The sequence below is a fragment of the Pristiophorus japonicus genome, chromosome 2 (genome assembly GCF_044704955.1).
Source record: "Pristiophorus japonicus isolate sPriJap1 chromosome 2, sPriJap1.hap1, whole genome shotgun sequence".
Lineage (NCBI taxonomy): Eukaryota > Metazoa > Chordata > Chondrichthyes > Pristiophoridae > Pristiophorus > Pristiophorus japonicus.
Genome location: NC_091978.1, coordinates 227251580 through 227272472, shown reverse-complemented (window position 1 = coordinate 227272472; position 20893 = coordinate 227251580). Strand labels below are relative to the sequence as shown.

Genomic DNA, 20893 nt, shown 5'->3' with positions numbered 1-20893 from the left:
CCCTTTTTTTTTGGCATGGAAGCAAGTCATCCTCGTTTCAAGGGACCGCCTATGATGATGACAGAGAGAATGTTTCCACTTGTGGGGAAGAGCAAAACTAGAGGCCATCAATATAAGATAGTGACCAAGATATTCAATAGGGCATTCAGAAACTTCTTTACCCAGAGTGTGGTGAGAATGTGGAACTCATTACCACAGGGAGTTTAAATAAGCGTAAGAGGGAGAAGTTAATAAAGGGTTATGCGAAAAGAGTTCGATGAGGAAAAACGAGAGGAGGCTCGAGTGGAGCATAAACGCCGGCATGGACTGGTTGAGCCGAATAGCCTGTTTCTGTGTTGTATATCCTATGTAATTTTTACAGAAGCACGGAACAAGTTATCTAATACCAGAGGACCTGGTGTAAATCTCTTGCAACTTGCCAGCACTTCAGTATGTATTAGTCTGGTGTACTTGCTGTATGGTTCAAAAAGGACTCGTTTATACATAATCCAGAGTCATATGTGTTTATCATTGTCTTTTTATTAAAGTTAGAGGAGAATGGTGGAAAACTATGATTGCTGCCCTTCTGAAGAGAAATCCTCCTCCCAGCTGGCTGATAAGAGATGTAAGTAATTTTTGTTATTTTTTTGTCTATCAGCCAATTTGCGCACAGCAAGATCACACAAACAGCACTGATATTAACAATCAGATAAACTGTTTAATGATATTGGTTGAGGAATAAATATTAGCCAGGACACCAGGAGAACTCCCTTACTCTTCTGTGAATAGCACCATAGGATCTTTTACATCCACATGAGAGGGCAGACGGCCTCGGTTTAACATTTCATCCAAAAAATGGCACCTCTAACAGCACTTCCTCAGTACTGCACTGAAATGTCAGCCTAGATTATGCTCTCAAATCTCTGTAGGCGGACTTGAACCAACAACCTTCTGACGCAGAGGTGAGAGTGCCCCCATTGAGCCAAGGCTGCTACCTATGGCTTAAGTTCTGATATTTGTTTTAGTGAGGGTGAAAATTTATTGAAGATTTATGTTACGAAACCTAAACAACATAAGACAACCAAAGTAAAAGGGAAGAAGTTGACTTGTATTTTAGAAATCAAGCATTTTAATGTCCAGTTTACATTTTAGACTTTCCAACTATCCACTCACTATTGGCCGAACTTTTGCCATGACTTGCATCAATTTTTTTTAGAGTAAGTTGTTTTTTCTGGCTTAAGTTTAAAAAATGCCATTTTCCCCCAAAATTTGCTCCAGAGTAAGTCAGTTAGGTACGATTTTCTTTTAGGTCAGTTTTTTTTTTTCCAGACACTTGTGCCAGTTTTGGCCATTTATGCCACTTTGGCCAGCAAAAACTTACTCCAAATCGACTTAGATCAGCGTATGTGGCCAGCTCTGAAAAACCTTGCGGGCAGTGAAGACAGTCGGCAGACATTAGGGCAGGGTTAGGGGAGTGAAGAGAACTGGAGAGGACCTCAACAACCAAGCACCAAACATTGCAAGGAAAAGCTCAAACAATTAAAATACTAATAAAAATGAAGTAAATCCTACCGGAGAAATGCGAACAGCTGGCCGCGATGTCACAGAGGGGAGGGGTGGGGGGGTAGCCAGAGAGAGAGAGATGCTGGTATACAATCCCCCCCCCCCCAAAACACTTTCACCCCTCCCCCAAAAACACACTTTCTCTCCCCCCCCCCCCCCCCCCCGACCCTCCCAAAACTCTCCTCCGCCCCCCCCTCCCCACCCCAATACACACTTTCTCTTCCCCCCCCCCCAATCAAAATTCTCAAGCACGACCAATAAATAAAAAATAAAACCAAAGTCCTACCTCACCTGGAACTCAGGGCCGGCCGGCCGGTGCGGAAGGCCACTCGGCCGGGGATAGGGTGCGGCGAGATCGGGGCTTCCCTTCGGCCGGGGATAGGGGCTGCGAGCATCGGGTCCAGCTCACAGCTCGCAGGACACGCTGGGAGGACTTCACTGCGCATGCGTGCAGGTGCCGGCACTGTTTTCGGCACTGGCCTGTTGCTCCGCCCCCCCCCCCCCCCCACTTCAGACTGCACGCCACGCTGGGACTTCGGGGACTCCAAAGAGCGGCCAGGATGGGGCCCTTTTTTTCCAGCGCCCTTTCCAGCGTGCAAAGTCGGCGCACTTAAGGTAAGTACACTGAAAAACAGGGTTGGGCAAAGTTGGGCCCAAAATCTGGACTATTGCTCCAGGACTGTTGGGGGTGGGGGATGGTAGTAGAGAGAAAGGAAATGAAATGGCAGTAAAAGGGAAATGTCAAACTCTAAACTAATAAAGAACAATCAATGTTTCCCATTTCCTCAGACTCTCCTACAAGCTGCGGATTTTCAAGCAGCTTTGAAAATGTTGGCCAATAATCCAATCACTGCAAACGTGTACTACATTTTAGGTGGAGTCAAATCAAATGAAGGCGTGATTATAACAAGAAACCTCAGCGGGCCTGTTGACATCTGGCCTTTGATACCTATGAAAGGACAGTAAGTACAGAATGTATAAATAACGCTCCTTTTTAAAATTGTTTATTTACCAGTGAAAACAGCCACTAGTAAAATGTAATATTTCAGCCTGTAATGTTTTTCTAAAAATAAATGCTAGAGATGCCATATTTTTTGGCAATATTTTAAAGGGAATCAGAATTAATTAAGTAGGATTAGCACTCATTATCCAATGTACCTGTTAGCGTTAGTGTTTTCTTAGAAGAATCACTCAACACTCAGGGTCGGTTCCAATGCTGATGCAGCTTTTATTACGCTCAGCGGGGAGGAAAAACTCAGGACCGTATCCAGGTTTCTCTCCACAGAACAAAGGGTTACATGCACCTTTATATGTTTCACAACAGTTACAAAACAGTTTACTACAGCTACACAGCCCATCACGGCTGGACACAAGCCAATCACAACGATTATAGATTACATATAGGTTCTTTTAACCCAATAGAATTCCCCTATTATCCCGGGAACCATATGTTCGGTTATTGTCAGCTTGGGCTGATCGATGACTTTATAGGTTCTCTCCCTAGTTCTTTCATCTGGGAGAAATAATTGGTTTATAACCTTGTTTACAGGAGATGGTTTCCCTCTTATCTTTCTTCCTGGGGAATTAATTGGTTTATGACCTTGTTCACAGGAGATGGTTTCCTTCTTATCTCTGTCTTCCCGCATCCCAGGCATTCCTACAGTGGGCCTCACAGGGTTATTGCTTGGTCATTGAACGTTCAACAGTTCACAGCTTGACTACCTGATTTCCCATCATGCCTGGGCAGCCATTTTATGTGTGTGTCCACTTTAAACTTATATGCGTTTAGATATATCTAGCAGGTGCCTAATGCCTAGTATTCTGGTATGTTCTAAAGGTGCCTACCTCCTACAACAACTCCCCCTTTCGGTAAAGGGACTAGTCCTAGTCCCCTTTTAACCGACCATTTGACCTTTATTAGATTTTGTGCACGGCCCGGTACTCCCTGCCTCAACGTGCTGGCCAGTCACGCGGTTTCAGGAGTCCCGGTTGCTTAAATCGAATTGACAAAGGCCAAATCCTCCTGCCCCCTTATAAAACAGGCTTGTTTAGTATCCGGGGAACGGTGATTTGTCCGTCTTCGTTGTGCGTGGTGTCTGCATGCCTGGCAGGCCATTACGCCCCATGTTATTGCTAAGATCAATTGTATCCCGACCAGTATATGTGAAATTATTCGAATCCATGGGTGGATGTTCACATTTATTCCCCAGTCCCAGACCTTTCTCCACCAACTCTGACTTTGTAAGTCTACCTCGGTATCTTCTTCCAGTACTTTGATTTTAGTTTGCAGTTGGTGATATAGTTTTACAGATTGACCCACTCTGAGCCTCAACTCTCGTAATACTTCGGTTAGATGTGGGATAAGGACCTGATCTGGTTCATCATAAGCCTGTAAATGATCATGGAGCTGATCGGTTACCTCAATAACTTCGGACTTCCGGCGCCTAACCTGGGTGATATGCGCTTGCCCGATCGCGACAGGTCGTAGTGGTGTAAAGCAAAAGTTTGGCTGTGGTATAGGGCACTGCAGGTCATTATACTGGAATGAACGCTCAGTAGTAGAGACGCAGTATCTTCCCTTCCCTCCGTAGCCTGCCCTCGCGAAGTGCATGTGTGCGGGCACTATTTCTAGTACACACCCGTCGGTTCGGTTAAACCCGCACTCGTCTCGCTCCCCTCTGCCCACCGGGTGAGGGCATACTGTGATTTCCCCCTTTTGCTTGCAATCTGCTAGGGAAATCCCGGTAAGTATGTTGTTTCGACGAACGGCAGAGGTGGTGGTCAGGTAGTAGCGTATGGAGACATTTTCCCGGATTATTCCGATATTCTCTCGTTGGTATAGGGGGAACGGCCCTGAGTCCGGCGTGGCTATAGGGATCATCAGGACTATCCCTATCCCGGTAGTCCTACCCATCTGGCAATCTGGAATTGCTGGGTATACTCTGGTCAGTCCCTTCAGAGTACAATTATCCAGTGTCCCCCTTTGGTTAGCCAACTGAGCTAAATCTTCCTGTTCTCTATCAATGAGGTGATTGATGGTTCTGGCGTGAGCTTCCAGGACTGAGATGCCATCCAGCTGGATTTTTGGCACCCTCCTTTCCTAGGTTGGCTTGGTCTTCCTGGTTTTGCTCCACCCTCTCCAATAACCCCTTCATCACCCCTCTAAGCTGTTCCACCCTCTCATTTAATCCTTGTATGTCTATCGAGTTCACTACGGAGGTCCCTGTATTGAAAACGGTAGCAACATCATTAACTATTTCCCTCTTCATCCTGGGGGCTAACCCCTGTCCCCGGAACCTACTGGCACCCATTGCATCGGCAGCCTGCTGCATTACAACTTTACTTAATACATTGTACATCTTCCTTGACTGTTCTGTACAGTATTCCGGCATCTGGATGCCTGAAATATTGATCAGAACAGGCACAATTTCATGTCTAACATTATCATACAACAGTTCCCCCTCGCTGTACATTACAATCCCATTCTCTGGTCCCTTCGTAGTTATGGGGCAAGGCAGTTCCTCGGGCAATGTAGTGATTCTTATGGGGCGCGGTGTCGGAGGGGGTGAGAAACATACATACAATGATATTGCAGCCGCCCCCGCCTCCTCGTAATACCCACACAGCCCCATTCCCTTCTTGCGGATGACTGATTGCTGGGATTGTCCCGGAGGCGCGCAAATTATGCCGAAAGTACATTCATCAGGCCCTTTGACATCCCTCCGTTTAATGCATCTGCTCCTTATACCCGTGGAGCACTGTACACATACTCTTATTCTTATTAGGATTCTTATTAGGATTCACTTGTAACCATGCATTAAAATAAGTCCTGTCCTTGCTCCAGTCCTTGGCTGCTGGGATGCACATTCCGTCCGTTAAATTAAACAAGACTCCATAGTTCAGGTAGTTGTTTATTTCCAGCGTGCTCTGCTGTCCGTCGGTGTTGCCCAGGGTACGTGCATGTCGCAGGGCTATCCATATTACGAGTAGCGCCTTTCGTATTCCCATTCCGGTAAGTATTATCTGTAATTTTAAACAGACGGCCTGGTCGTCACCAGGGGTTAAGTTTTTTGCTCTACGAGTGTCCCTGTCACCCTGCAAAATCAGAAGCACAAGGTTATAATCGAACCATTTCGAGCTGAATCTGTAGGGCGTGCGCCCGTGTCTTTACCCACTTAAATATTACCCAAACTCCTATGACCAAGGCCAAAGATATTCCTCCAAACATCGCTGTCTGCTTTACCGTTAGGTTGGGTTTGTGGACTACACCTACCCACCGTGGGGTACATTGGCTCTATTGCCAGAGGTGATGGTGCTATGGCTGCGCACTGCACTATCCGTCTAGTCCCGTTATCTCTTCCAGCCTGTTTATCTTAGCTTTTAACTCTTCAATTTGTTTTATTGAATATCTATTTCTTTATTGTATCAGGCAAGTATTATTACATAAGCTAGTTCTGTTTTTATTTTTGTTTCCTCTGTTAGGTGAGTCTTTTTTTTCCTATTAAGAAATCCAAATTAATAATGTTCAGTATAAAACGGCTGTCAATGGAAAGGGTTAACTCCTTTCCAGGTTTGTAAGAAGACATGATGTCATTACGTGACTTCACGTAATCATCTGAAAGAAAAGTCTTTGTGCCTTCAAAACTGGCTTCGAAATTAGGAATCCGTTAAAAACAGCATAAATCATTAGAGTAAACTCCAATATTTTCTTAACTTCTAATTCAAGTACTTGCCAAAGAATTTTTTTTTAAATTGTTTTAAAACAAGACCACACATACAATAGCAATTTTGTTTACTGAAATTCAATTCTGTTTTTTTTTTATTTCTCTCTTTCTCCTCGTTATCTTCAAAACCCTCCTGCTTGTTTAGACTGTTCGGGACATTTTTGATAAACACTGTCCATTTTGGAAATCTTTTCAAACTGCATTGAAACTTTTTCATAATTGAAAATTCGAATCCATGTAGAGTGTTTTTTACTTATTCCAGTTTTTTTTTCTTCTAATTAAACCAATATCTTTTTCACAGCAAACATCAACTAGTATTTAGTAAGTTATGTCTTTTTCCATTTAGTCCGTTACATCTTTTTTTTCCTTTCTTCAAATTAGGTTTTGTATTTTACACGGAGGGTTCGTAACTCCATAAAGTTGTTAATTTAAAATCATTTGTTTACTTTCAAAGTGGCGTCTTTATCTTTTTCTTTTTCTCCATAACTGGAATGGAGTCCAGCTTTGAGAGTTTGAGTGCTGCCTTTCGTTATCTCAAAATGCTCCAGTTTCAAAGTCGTTACTAAAGCTTGCTGTTTTTTAACATTTTCCAAAAGTTCCTTTTACACCTTCGCAGATAGCTCGCCACTTGCCCAGGAGTTTGACCTGATCAGATTTAATTTAATCTTTTTCTTTTTTTTTAAATCCACCTCAGTATTTCCTGTGCCTTCTCTGAATATCTCAAAATCCCAATTCAAACTTTGTAATTTCAATCTTTATTTAAAACTTTTTTTTTTAGAAGCTCTTTTTTTTTAAAGCATTCTTTATCTCATTCCGAGACTAAATTTATGTCTTTCAACCCAATCAATCATTGCATGTTTTCTTTCGGCAAGTAAGTGAGCATGTCAAATAAATATTTTGCTCAACAAACCTATTCTTTATTTGTTTATTTTCCTAGCTCCGTAACTTATCATCCGAATAAATCCACACCTGCGTTTCTAACTTAAATGTCTTAAAACTTCCCACATACAGGACAACATTACAAAGGGTTAAAAAAAGACTTTCACTCTGTTTCTAAAATAAACAGACACTTGCATTCCTCTTCCAACCAGGCTTTCGGAACATGAAAACATAAAAAAATTCATTCTGCAGTCAAAAATCACACAGACACTTCTCACTCAACGATCATACATTTACAACAGTCTCTCTTCTTGTTTTGGCCGGCTCTATTTTTGGATCCATGACCTTTCAGGGAATTCGAAGTTTTATCTAAATAATTCCTCACATAACTAGTTCCTGAGGATTCCACCCTGCTTTAATCATTTTTTCAATTAGCTTCTTTTGTTTTTCCGCCAGGTGGCGGGTAAGCGACCCTTCTGGTCCCCACTCGAGTTTACTTGTTTTCATGGCCATTCCTGGGTAGGACTAGTACCGTTAGGAATCTACTCTCAGAGGTCCGCTTTCTTTCTAGCGCGACTTGTAGTAAACTGTCTCTTGGCTACTGTCAGGTCACAAGTTCTGCTGTTACACAAACTTATACAATTCTTAAAAACGCGTTTAAGCAATTCCCGCAGTGCTCTACGTATCCTTAACGACTACCTACCACCGCTCAGCCCGTTGGTCCGACCCTGTTCACAGGTTTGGATTCCGTTAGCCGCTGTACACCGCTTGGTTCTACCCCGGGGTATTTCAAATTACACTACTGGGTCCGGAAGATGTCTCTCGGTATCACGATCCCACGGTCTAAATGTGTTCCCTACGCCTACTTGGTTCCTGGCCGTCACGTGGGACAAAAGTCCTCTTAATTCAGGCTCAGGCTAGGCGTTTGAGATATTAGACCGTCTCCTCATGTCGATCAACCAGCTTCCACCTTCCGCACCCTTTATACTTAAAAATTGTTTTTTTTTACTCACCCGGGTTTTTTCCAAGGGCGTCCAGCGACTCCGGGAAATCCCGTCGACTACGCCATTGTTAGCGTTAGTGTTTTCGTAGAAGAATCACTCAACACTCAGAGTCGGTTCCAATGCTGATGCAGCTTTTATTACGCTCAGCGGGGAGGAAAAACTCAGGACCGTATCCAGGTTTCTCTCCACAGAACAAAGGGTTACATGCACCTTTATATGTTTCACAACAGTTACAAAACAGTTTACTACAGCTACACAGCCCATCACGGCTGGACACAAGCCAATCACAACGATTATAGATTACATATAGGTTCTTTTAACCCAATAGAATTCCCCTATTATCCCGGGAACCATATGTTCGGTTATTGTCAGCTTGGGCTGATCGATGACTTTATAGGTTCTCTCCCTAGTTCTTTCATCTGGGAGAAATAATTGGTTTATAACCTTGTTTACAGGAGATGGTTTCCCTCTTATCTTTCTTCCTGGGGAATTAATTGGTTTATGACCTTGTTCACAGGAGATGGTTTCCTTCTTATCTCTGTCTTCCCACATCCCAGGCATTCCTACAGTGGGCCTCACAGGGTTATTGCTTGGTCATTGAACGTTCAACAGTTCACAGCTTGACTACCTGATTTCCCATCATGCATGGGCAGCCATTTTATGTGTGTGTCCACTTTAAACTTATATGCGTTTAGATATATCTAGCAGGTGCCTAATGCCTAGTATTCTGGTATGTTCTAAAGGTGCCTACCTCCTACAACAGTACCAAATGTTGTAAAATATCAATACATGAGGAATAATGTATGCTTGGATCAGGATTATGTTTTTCATTGTTCTGGCTGAAACATAAATGTTGAATAAAGGGTTTAGATAGTAGTATTTAGATAATTATATGCTCATGTTCTATTTCTAGGTAGGTTGACAGGTGTGCTGCTTTAATTTCATTTAACTTAATCCTGAATGCATATATTGTGGCAAATTGTGCTTTTTCCTCATTAACATAGGTGGTACAGAGTGGAGACAAATTATGACCACTGGACAACTCCGCCACCATTCGATGACCGAAGGTGAACATTCTCACATCTTTAAAACTATACAATTGTTTGCTTTTAACAAAAAATAGAATTTGTACTTCTGCTTTTCATAATGCTTTCGTTTTTATATGTTGCGTTCTTTTCTCAAGAACACCAGCTATTCGTGCTCTCAATGCTACAGGACAAAACAACATCAATCTACAGGCACTGTTTAAGGTGAGTGCCAGTGGAATCTGACTGCTACTTAATGTATTTTATTAACACTGTTAACAATAGCTGCAATGGACGCTAAAGATAATGTGTAAATGTCAGTTCAAGGAGAAAGAAAATGAGGGAGGGGCAATGAGCATACTTGTGGTACAAATTACTCTCCTATCTGTATAATTTTCTTTTTGACAATTGTTTTTACTTTTCCCTCTATGAAAGGCATTAACTGCACGCTGGCCTACTGTTCCACAGGCACCAAGCATCCTCTGGTACCTTATCCAAGTGGCCATTATTTACGGTGAACTTCAGAGCCGAGACCAATTTAAAAAAAAAAATAATAATTCTTGGCATGTGGACGTCGATGGCAAGACTGGCACTTATTGCCCATCCCTAGTTGCCCTGAGAAAGTGGTGTTAGGCCTTTTTCTTGAACTGCTGCAGTGGTTTGATACTACTAAGTGGCTTTCTAGGCCACTTCAGAAGGCAGTTAAGAGTAACCATGTTGGTATGGGACTGGAGTCACATAAAGGCCAGACCAGGTAAGGACGGCAGGTTTCTTTCCCTAAAGTGAACCAGTTGGATTTTTAACAACAATTTGAAAACTTCACGGTCACTTTTATGATACAGGTACAATGTCTGGAATCCTCGAGACTGAGTCCATTCTGGTTTTTGGATATTTTCAGATTTCACACAAGAAAATCAATAGTCTGAAATCCAGAATCCCCGACCAAATCCGTGCCGGGTATTGAGCGGCAAAGTGCGAAATCTGGCAAAGCACGAAATCCGACACGGATTCAGTCAAGGATTCCGGATTTCAGACCTGATTTTCTTGAGTGAAATCCAGAATCATCGACGAAATCTGTGCCGGATTTTGGGTTTTGCCTCAAAATGTCCGGTTTTCGGACAATAACTCTGGATTCGGGACAACTCCATCAGCTATGCGGAAATTGTCCGGTTTTCGGACAATTTCGGAGTTCCGGATTCGGGACGTTGCACCTGTAGGCAGGTTAGGAAAAGGGGAGGTGCAACGAGACCTGGGTGTCATGATACATCAGTCATTGAAAGTTGGCATGCAGGTACAGCAGGTGGTGAAGAAGGCAAATGGTATGTTGGCCTTCATAGCTAGGGAATTTGAGTATAGGAGCAGGGAGGTCTCACTGCAGTTGTACAGGGCCTTAGTGAGGCCTCACCTGTAATATTGTGTTCAGTTTTGGTCTCCTAATCTGAGGAATAACGTTCTTGCTATTGAGGGAGTGCCGCAAAGGTTCACCAAACTAATTCCCGGGATGGCAGGACTGACATATGAAGAGAGACTGGATCGACTGGGCCCGTATTCACTGGAGTTTAGAAGGTTGAGAGGGGATCTCATAGAAATATATAAAATTCTGATGGCACTTGACGGGTTAGATGCAGGAAGAATGTTCCCAATGTTGGGGAAGTCCAGAACCAGGGGACATAGTCTAAGGATAAGGGGTAAACCATTTAGGACTGAGATGAGGAGAAACTTCTTCACTCAGAGAGTTGTTAACCTGTGGAATTCCCTACCGCAGAAAGTTGTTGATGCCAGTTCATTGGATATATTCAAGAGAGAGTTAGATAGGGCCCTTACGGCTAAAGGGGTCAAGGGGTATGGAGAGAAAGCAGGAAAGGGGTACTGAGGTGAATGATCAGCCATGATTTTATTGAATGGTGGTGCAGGCTAGATGGGCCGAATGGCCTACTCCTGCACCTATTTTCTATGTTTCTATGTACCAGATTTTTGTGACAGATTTTCTTTCAAACTGAACTCAAATTCTCAAACTGCTACATTCTCTGGATCATTAGTCCGGGCTGCTGGGTTACTCGTTCAGTAACATAACTACCATGCCCCTATCTGTCCACAAATACTTCTAGCAAGGGTAGTGCAATAGGGATCAGGATCACAACCCTGGCCAATTTCTTTTTCTCCTTTACCAATTGTAGCACACCTCTAATAATCACTGCTGTTTATACTGCAAATAAATTTACAAAATTAAGTAATAAGATTTCAGGTAGATTCTAAACTATTTCCTGAGCTTTTATCAGATACTTTGAATTTGTGAGATCATATTGAAAAATGTTTCTACACAATACTTGTGGAAAATATTTATTGAATTTAGTCACAATTACCTGAAACCAGAACCAGAGGATTGATGTTTACAGTCAGGCATAGCAGAAAGGATTGATGAATGTGAAAACTACAATTTAAAAACTGCAGCTCTATGGGGGGACAAAAAGGAGGTTGTTATTTTTAAGTCGTTTCTACACACTAGTGATTTTAACCAGTGATTCGTGTGTCCTGAAACAAATCAGATATCAGAAGTGCACAGCATATCAGTTAGCATTGTGGAAAGAATAGACAAGTTTGTTTTCAGTTGCGGCTCCTTCTTCAGAACTGAAAAATAAAGAGGCAGACGGGCGCGTTAGTCCAATCAGAAAATGGGGATGGAGAATAAAAAATAAACAGACAATGCAGAGAGGAAACATGAGTGGAACGACATAATATGTCATCTCAAGACATAGGCTGAAGCATTAAGACTTTAAAGAAACAATGTATGTGTAAATAGCCTGGGATATGAAATAAAAGAGGTTTGAAAATGAGGATATGACTCAAGTCTGAAATTGGTGTTCAGACCAGAGGGTTGTTGCTGTGTAGTAGAAAGACTTGATAGTGTTCCTGAAGCTTATATTGAGCTTTATTGCAACAGTGTACAAAGCCAGTGATAAAGAGAAGTCTGAGTGAGAAGGGGAGGGGAAAGTTCAAGTGATCAGCCACATGTAACGCTAGGTTACAGACAACTGAAATGCTTCTCATAGTGGTTGGCTAATCTGGATTAGGTTTCACCAATGTAGAGGAGACCACACCGAGAACAGCAAATATGGTATAATAGATTAGAGGAAGTATGTGTTAATCACTACCTCATATGGAAGAAATGTTTGGGGCCCTGGATTGTGTTGTGAGAGGAGGTGAATGGGCAGGTGCTGCATCTCATTCATTTGCAATGGAAAGGCAGCTGGAAATAGAGATGTGGAAGAGTGAACAAGGATGCCCTGGAGTAAACAGTTCCTCTGGAAAACAGGGAGGGGAGGGTAGGAGGAGATCTGTTTGCTGGTGAGATCATGTTGTAGGTTATGAAAATGGCAGATCTCTAATTTCCGCACCAGAACTTTGGCAGCGTCCTCCGTTTTCCTCAGCCAAGGATTCCCCTCTGATGTTGGGAACAAGACTCGTAACTGAGCTAGTTGCATTTCCCATGCTGCTGCCCTGACCCTCTTCCCTCATCTTTCAATTGTGATATAAACACCAGGGTCCTCACCTTCCATCCCACCAGCCTCCACATTTGTCAGATCATCTTCCTCCATTTCCACCACCTGCAACACAATCTGACCAGCAAACGCATCTTCCCCTCCCCTCTCATCTCCACTTCCTGGAGAACCATTCTCTCTGACACCCGAATTCATTCTTCCCACACCACCTCTTCCAGCTTTCCTTCCCAATCACAATCAGGAGAAACAACACCTACCAATTCACCTCCTCCCACAAAGTTGCCAGGGCCGCAAACATTAAATCCGTGTGAAACAGCAATTTATGTGTACTTCGCGTGAACAAATAAACTGTATTCGGTGCTCATGCTACGGTCTCCTCTACATTGGGGAAAAACCAAATGCAGATTAGGTGACTGCTTTGCCGAACACCTCTGTTCTATGCAACCTTGAGCTACCTGTGGCTTGCCACTAACTCATTCCCACTCTCTGTCATTGTACCTCATAATACTGTTCCAACAAAGCTCAATACAAGCTTAAAGAAAAATATCTCACCTTTCTCCTAGTTACCCTGCAACCTGCTGGGCCGAACGCTGACTTTAGGAATCTTCAGACTTTAGCTACATTCGTATTTTTACACTACTTTTAATTTCACAGCCCAAGCCCGCCATTTCCTTGGTGATTTGCACATCCTTTGTTTCAGTCTTTTACTTGACTGAGATCATTTGCTACATCTCATTTATAATTTTTCCAGTGTTATACTTTTATTGTAATATAATTTGCCCCCCTCTGTCTGATGGTATTAATATACCTTGTTTATTAGTTCTGAAGGATCAGTATCCAAAACATGCTCTCCAGTCCATAGATACTAACTGGACCTGGCCTATTTAAAAAAGGAGGCAGACAAAAAGCAGGAAACTATAGACCAGTTAGCCTAACATCTGTGGTTGGGAAAATGTTGGAGTCCATTATTAAAGAAGCTGTAGCAGGAAATTTGGAAAAGCAAAATTCGGTCAGGCAGAGAGAGTCAGCATGGATTTATGAAGGGGAAGTCATGTTTGACAAATTTGCTGGAATTCTTTGAGGATGTAACGAACAGGGTGAATAAAGGGGAACCAGTGGATGTGGTGTATTTGGACATCCAGAAGGCAATTGACAAGGTGTCACATAAAAGGTTACTGTACAATATAAAAGTTCATGGGGTTGGGGGTAATTTATTAGCATGGATAGAGGATTGGCTAACTAACAGAAAACAGAGAGTCGGGATAAATGGTTCATTCTCTGGTTGGCAACCAGTAACTAGTGGGGTGCCGCAGGGATCAGTGCTGGGACCCCAACTATTTACAATCTATATTAATGACTTGGAAGAAGGGACTGAATATAACGTAGCCAAGTTTGCTGACGATAAAAAGATGGGAGGAAAAGCAATGTGTGAGGAGGACACAAAACATCTGCAAAAGGACATAGACTGGCTGAGTGAGTGGACAAAATTTGGCAGATGGAGTATAATATTGGAAAGTGTGAGGTCATGCACTTTGGCAGAAAAAAATCAAAGAGCAAATTATTATTTAAATGGAGAAAAATTGCAAAGTGATGCGGTACAGCGGGACCCGGGGGTACTTGTGCATGAAACACAAAAGGGGATAGTATGCAGGTACAGCAAGTGATCAGGAAGGCCAATGGAATCTTGGCCTTTATTGCAAAGGGGATGGAGTATAAAAGCAGGGAAGTCTTGCTATAGCTATACAGGGTATTAGTGAGGTCACACCTGGAATACTGCGTGCAGTTTTGGTTTCCATATTTACGAAAGGATATACTTGCTTTGGAGGCAGTTCAGAGATGGTTCACTACGTTGATTCTGGAGATGAGGGGGTTGACTTATGAGGAAAGGTTGAGTAGGTTGGGCCTCTACCATAGGAATTCAGAAGAATGAGAGGTGATCTTATCGAAACGTATAAGATTATGAGGGAGCTTGACAAGGTGGATGCAGAGAGGATGTTTCCACTGATGGGGGAGACTAGAACTAGGAGGCATGATCTTCTCTCACAGGGTTGTAAATCTGTGGAATTCTCTGCCTCAGAGAGCTGTGGAAGCTGGGACATTGAATAAATTTAAGACAGAAATAGACAGTTCCTTAAATGATAAGGGAATAAGGGGTTATGGGGAGCGGGCAGGGAAGTGGAGCTGAGTCCATGATCTTATTGAATGGCGATGCAGGCTCGAGGGGCCGTATGGCCTACTCCTGCTCCTATTTCTTATGTTCTTATGTTCTTATGTACTTCCAGCCTTTCATTTTAGATTTCCAGCACCTGCAGCCTTTTGCTTTTTTTATTTGTGTTCTAACAGTGCGTTATTTATGTTGTAGGTTCTCTCTATTAAACCAGTATTAAATCAGTGAGTATTGCTCTTAATTGTATATTTTTAAATATATTTGATTTGGATAATGTTGAAGGGAATGCTGCCCATGGCACTGAATGGCATTTAGAATGTTATGACAGGATAACATTTACAAATTTGTGTCCCCATTACAAAGATTTGTAAAATCTAGCTTTCTAAGCCTTTCGGGAGCCACTTTTTTTGTAGGTCATAAGGAATTGGGGTTCAACATACACAGAATTATTTAGGAGATCATACTCAATGGGGGGAGGCAGGGGGTAAGCACTTTTGGTAATGACTAGACGCAAGTGGCAGGTATTTATTGGGCTGCTTCATATATATTGTGTATTATTGTCTACATTCTGCATTGTTATTGCTAGCAGCAACTTGACTGCCGGCCTCCACTTTATACATCCTGGGCCAGCTGATTTCTTTAAAAGTGTATTTTTACTACACCGGTATTCGACCATTGTGTGAATGCCCTGATAAAGTACAACATCCCTACTGACACCTGGGAGTCCCTGGCCAAAGACTGCCCTAAGTGGAGGAAGTGCATCTGGGAGGGCGCTGAGCACCTCGAGTCTCATCACCGAGAGCATGCAGAAATCAAGCGCAGGCAGCGGAAAGAGCGTGCGGCAAACCTGTCCCACCCACCCCTTCCTTCAACGACTATCTGTCCCACCTGTGACAGGGACTGTGGTTCTCGTATTGGACTGTTCAGCCACCTAATTTTAAGAGTGGAAGCAAGTCTTCCTCGATTCTGAGGGACTGCCTCTGATGATGATGATGAATGCTTTAAACAAAGCCCATTGGGCTCCCAACTGAAGGACATTTTTCCAGTTACTCAGAAGGTCCATTAAACAAGCTGATACATGAAGTGTACAAATATGTTATGGTGATAATTTTGAAAAACAAAACATGGTTTGGAACCTCCCCACTCCAATGCAGCCTGCAGCTGTTGTTGGCTCCTTTTCCCGCCACACCAAGACATACTACCACCCACCACCTCTGACCTGAAACAAAAGAAGAAAAAGAGAAGTGTAAGGAAGAGTAGCAGAAGAGAAGAGAAAGGGAGAAGAACAGCAAAACAGGCAGCAGATAACCATATTCTCCAACTTATCATGCCATACGTTAGTAATATATTAAAAATCTTGCATCTGGGTGTATTTTATGTCAATTTTTGATTATAAATTCCTATGTTCACATTTGTAATGGCAACTGCCTATTTTAACTTGTCACAGTGTAATTATACCCTCCCCCAGTGAAGCTACTACAAGCCCACAACTGGCAAGAGACTGTAATTACAGTGTGATAAGTTTACATTGGCAGTTTCCATTATAAATATTATCATGGAAATTTATAAGGAAAATATAAAAAGAACAACAATGTATGCTAAAGTTGGGACTGAATTATATCTGCAGCCGTGGTCCAATTGTCCCTGGCCTCTATTCCTACTTCACCTGAAGACTAGACTTGGTCTTGGCAGCAGTGGCTCAGTTGGTAGCGCTCTCGCCTGAGTCAGATGGTTGTGGGTTCAAGTCTCACTCCAGAGACTTGAGCACAAAAATCTAGGCTAATAATCCAGTGCAGTGCTGAGGGAGTGCTGCACTGTCCGAGGTGCCGTCTTTCGGATGAGACGTTAAACTGAGGTCCCGTCTGCTCTCTCGGGTGAACGTAAAAGATCCCATTTCGAAGAAGAGCAGGGGAGTCATCCCCGTGTCCTGGGCAATATTTATCCTCAATCAACATCACAAAAAAAAATGGATTGATTATGTGCACAAACATTTTTGTGTCCTTCTGAACCCCGGGCTTTTTTGCGTATGTGCACTCGCCCTGGTTGCGCATGTGCAGTGCAATATATGAGGAAGCCGGAAGTGGGGCCGAACCGCGTGGAGCTGCTGCTCGAGCCTGAGTCTATTCCTGGGACTTTTGGTTATCTCCAGGACTTTTGCCTAGAATATCGCTGTGATTATCTACACAAACATTTTCGCAGCCTTCTGAGAGAGAGCGAGGAAATCGGAGGTGGGAGAGAGAGAGAGGGGGGTGGGGGGGTGGTAGAGAGAGACTGGGGGCGAGAGGGGCAGAGACCGGGAGGAGGTAGAGACGGGATGCGTTTAAAAAAAAAAAAAAGATTATCTAGTCATTATCACATTATTGTTTGTGGGAGCTTGCTGTGTGCAAAATTGGCTAGCACATTTCCTACAATACAACAATGATGACTTCAAAAAGTACTTCATTGGCTGTAAAGCACTTTGGGGCGTCCAGTGGTTGTGAAAGACGCTATATAAATGCAAGTCTTACTTTTCACTCCTCGTGCACAATGTCACAGGAGGTCGACTAATACCTTGATAAGAATTCAGCACACGGCTACATACTGACAAAAGCTGGAGGAGGAAACACTTGCCCACTGCTGCTTTAAGTGCTGCAGGCTTTTAATTCCACCCTTTTCCCCCCCCCCCACACAGTTTTACTGATATTTTGCATAGGTTTTATGTAAATGAGCAAAGGGTATATGTAATTCATTTTATCTAGTCCCAACATACGGTGATAGATGCTTGGTTATCGTACCCTGCAGTATATGTGTTAAATAAAATCTATTTAACAGCTGCAGTTCTTTTTTGATTTGCTGTAGAACATTTTACAAACTTAACCTACATAAGAGCAAACACTTGTGCTGCATATTAATTTCTGTCAAAGAACGACTTGAAAAACTTGCATTTATATAGCGCCTTTCACGACCTTAAAACATCCCAAAGTGATTTATAGCCAATGAAGTACTTTTGAAGTGTAGTTACTGTTGTAATGTAGGAAATGTGGCAGCCAATTTGCACACACAAACTCCGACAAACTCCAATGTGATAATGACCAGATAATCTGTCTCAGTAATGTTGATTTAGGGGTAAATAATGGCCAGGACACCAAGGATAACTCCTTTGCTGTTCTTTGAAATAGTGCCATGGGATCTTTTCGTCCCCCTGAGAGAGCAGACAGGGCCCCAGTTTAATGTCTCATCTGAAAAATACACCTCCAATAGTGTGGCCATTCCCTCAGTACTGCACTGGAGTGTCAGCCTAGATTTTTGTGCTCAAGCCTCTGGAGTAGGATTTGAACCTGCAACCTTCTGACTACACGCACGCACACACACACACACACATCTTTTGTTCCTTGCATATAGACTTTTTATTGCAGAGTTAACTTGTTGAAGTGTATATTAGGCTGCAGATAATCAGTTACATGCATGCACCATTGTATAGCTTCTCCAAAGCTCCCAACAATCTCTTTTTCAAGATTGTATTAACTTACTATTATACAATAGTTAGAATCGGCTCTTGTGTGATCGCCTTTACAATAGATAGAAAATTACTAAACCTAATTATTATCATATCTATGAACTGGACACTATGTTGTAGTTATTAAGGGCTCAATTTTCCCAGAACCTGTTTTCTGGCGTACTTGCCCAAGTTGCGCTGCTTAATTTGATGAATAGATGTGCCAGGAAAAAGTCTTCGTAGTTTCCTCGATGTTTGGCCTCTAATCTACAGCCGTGCAGCGTGGCCAGTCACCTCGGGGGCGGTGGGGGGGTGGGGGGTGGAGCCTGCAATCTGCACTGCAAAAAGGAGCCGGGCCTTCTGCACATACGTGGGGGGAAAAAGTGATGTTCTTGACGTCGCTGAAATGGCCGCGCATGCGCAGTAGAGCTCGGAGTTTTCCTTCCTTCCTGGGAGACTTCCTTCAGCTTCATATAGTGAGTAACCTTCGAGGTATGTCAACAAGTAATGGTTAGGTAACAGTGCAATAGATTTCAAGAAGCTGTAGATTATAATACACAGTCTCTCCCGCCCCGAGCCTCTCCAGTGCCTTCCCGACGCTCTGTGACCCCCGATGTCGGCCAGTTCGCTCCCTCCTCCCCCACCCCTCCCCCCCGCCAGCCTCCCGGTCTGCTCCCAAGCCTTGGCCGAAGGGCTTGCCAGTGTGTTCTCCCGCCCCTAGCCCTGGCCGAGTGACCTCCCAGTCCCCGCACCTAACTATAGCCGTAAGGCTCCCCCTCTCCCTCCCCCCACCTCTCTCTTCCTCCCCCACCTCTCACTCCCCCTCTCTCTTACCTTTCCTGCTGCTGCTGTCCGGGCATCTGCTGCACTTATCTGCGTCGATTTCCTTACCTGCGCCAACTTCTTTAACTCTCCGCAAGGGTTTTCGCGAGTGGCCACATACGCTGGCCTAAGTAGAACTGGAATAACTATTAGCTGGTCAAAGTTGCCTAAATGGCCAGAATTGGCGTAGGTGGCTGATAACGCCCCCTTTTGAGGAAAAAAAATCTTACCTTTTAAAAAAAACTTAACTAAGTCAGTTACGCTGGTGCAAATTGATTGGGGAAACTGGGGATTTTTAAGTTAGGCCAGAAAAAGCAGCCTACTCCAAAAAAAAAACCGGAGCAAATACTGGGGAAAATTGAGCCTATAAGATGAAACCACTAGTGATGTTTTCTAAAATTACATTTCAATTTTAGTTTGACTGTCTATACAACATTAATGTGCGCTGCTCAGCCGCATGACTACAGAACATTGGTTCGGACTTAAAGCATAATACTCTGGAAGTTGGTAAGTAAAATTGAGATCTAATTTTACTTTGGGTATTCTTCCCAAATGTGTTGTGTATTTTAATCTTTCTGTTGCTATTGATAGGCTGACGGCAACAGTCAAAACAATTACACTGCTGCACTGAATTAGAAGACAAGGCAATTGAGGAATATCTGAGGATATTTGTCCATTTTTCTGCTGAATGTAATGCTCTTTTACAAATATCACACCTGGATGCAGTTGAGTTTACGCTGCTCACTACCAGACCTTTTCCAAAGCTTTTGGTTTGAAAAATTAACAGATCAACTCATTAATTTCAAGTTAAATTCATACTAATTTTATGATCCAAGAGATTTCTATTTTTATCTATTTAATAGAAGTGACTTGTTGAAAAATAACATGATTAATTTTTTTTACTAATTCACATGTTTTAGAGCCATATTTGAAATGTAATTTTAATGCTACCTGATTATTGACAGCAATTCACACAGACTCAACAAAGTCAAATCAGCTGGAAGATGTAGAATTTCTATAAATAATTTTTGATAAATCTGAATCTCTAAAGAATATTACATATACTGTGAGTACACTTTAGTTCCTACAAGATATGCAGGGAAATGGAAGTGACAACTTTCAGGTCATAAATCTATTAACCCAGTAAATGTTTGTAAAACAAGAGGAAATTTTTTGTATAAAATTTTAGTCAAACTGTAGTGAATAAAATTTTAATTTATTAAAAAAAAATAGTTTTTTCCAGAAGTGATTTACAGAAGAACAATCATTGCAACGTTCAATTCCACATTACAGGTGGAAAGTTAACATGCTGAACATTACCTGCCTGTGGACCCAATTTTATCAGCCCATGCACTCAAGACCACACTCACCTTTTAGAACTATCTGTCAGCCCGGTTAAATTACACAGTTTGTGATGCAAAGACCACCTTCATGAGGTAGTCTTGTACTGCTTTGGCTTGGCTCTAGCTGCAGTGTAATTGCAGCTGTCAAACAGCAAGAATGGTGGTGGATAACCAGGCAACTAACAGGAGGAGGAGCTACCCCAACCTCAACTCTGGTGAAGTCCAGCACGTGACACAAGTACAGAGTGGGCAACTTTACTCGGTCTTCTCCTGAGATCCCCACCATAGATTCCAGTGTCCGGCCAATTTGATTCACTTCACGTGCCATTAAGATGCCGTTGAGTGCACTGGACACTGGGTGCTGACAACAGCATAGCTTTAATGTTGAAGGCTGGTGCACCAGAGCTATCCA

General features: G+C 42.8%; 1 protein-coding gene across 2 annotated transcripts in view; it reads left to right on the top strand.

Annotated features, from left to right (window-relative positions):
• The window catches only part of LOC139244624 (N-acylethanolamine-hydrolyzing acid amidase-like), a 45462-nt gene extending 25092 nt beyond the window's left edge, over positions 1 to 20370 (top strand). The window contains exons 5-11 of one of the 2 annotated variants that reach the window (XM_070871044.1): positions 528 to 604; positions 2332 to 2504; positions 9154 to 9216; positions 9333 to 9399; positions 15037 to 15065; positions 19555 to 19645; positions 19730 to 20370. In XM_070871044.1, the coding sequence (XP_070727145.1) occupies positions 528 to 604; positions 2332 to 2504; positions 9154 to 9216; positions 9333 to 9399; positions 15037 to 15065; positions 19555 to 19624 (479 nt within the window). In that variant the 3' untranslated portion in view covers positions 19625 to 19645; positions 19730 to 20370. The remainder of the gene's footprint in view (positions 1 to 527; positions 605 to 2331; positions 2505 to 9153; positions 9217 to 9332; positions 9400 to 15036; positions 15066 to 19554; positions 19646 to 19729) is intronic. The other variant, XM_070871045.1, reaches the window with a different exon arrangement.
• Positions 20371 to 20893: the final 523 nt, after the last annotated feature.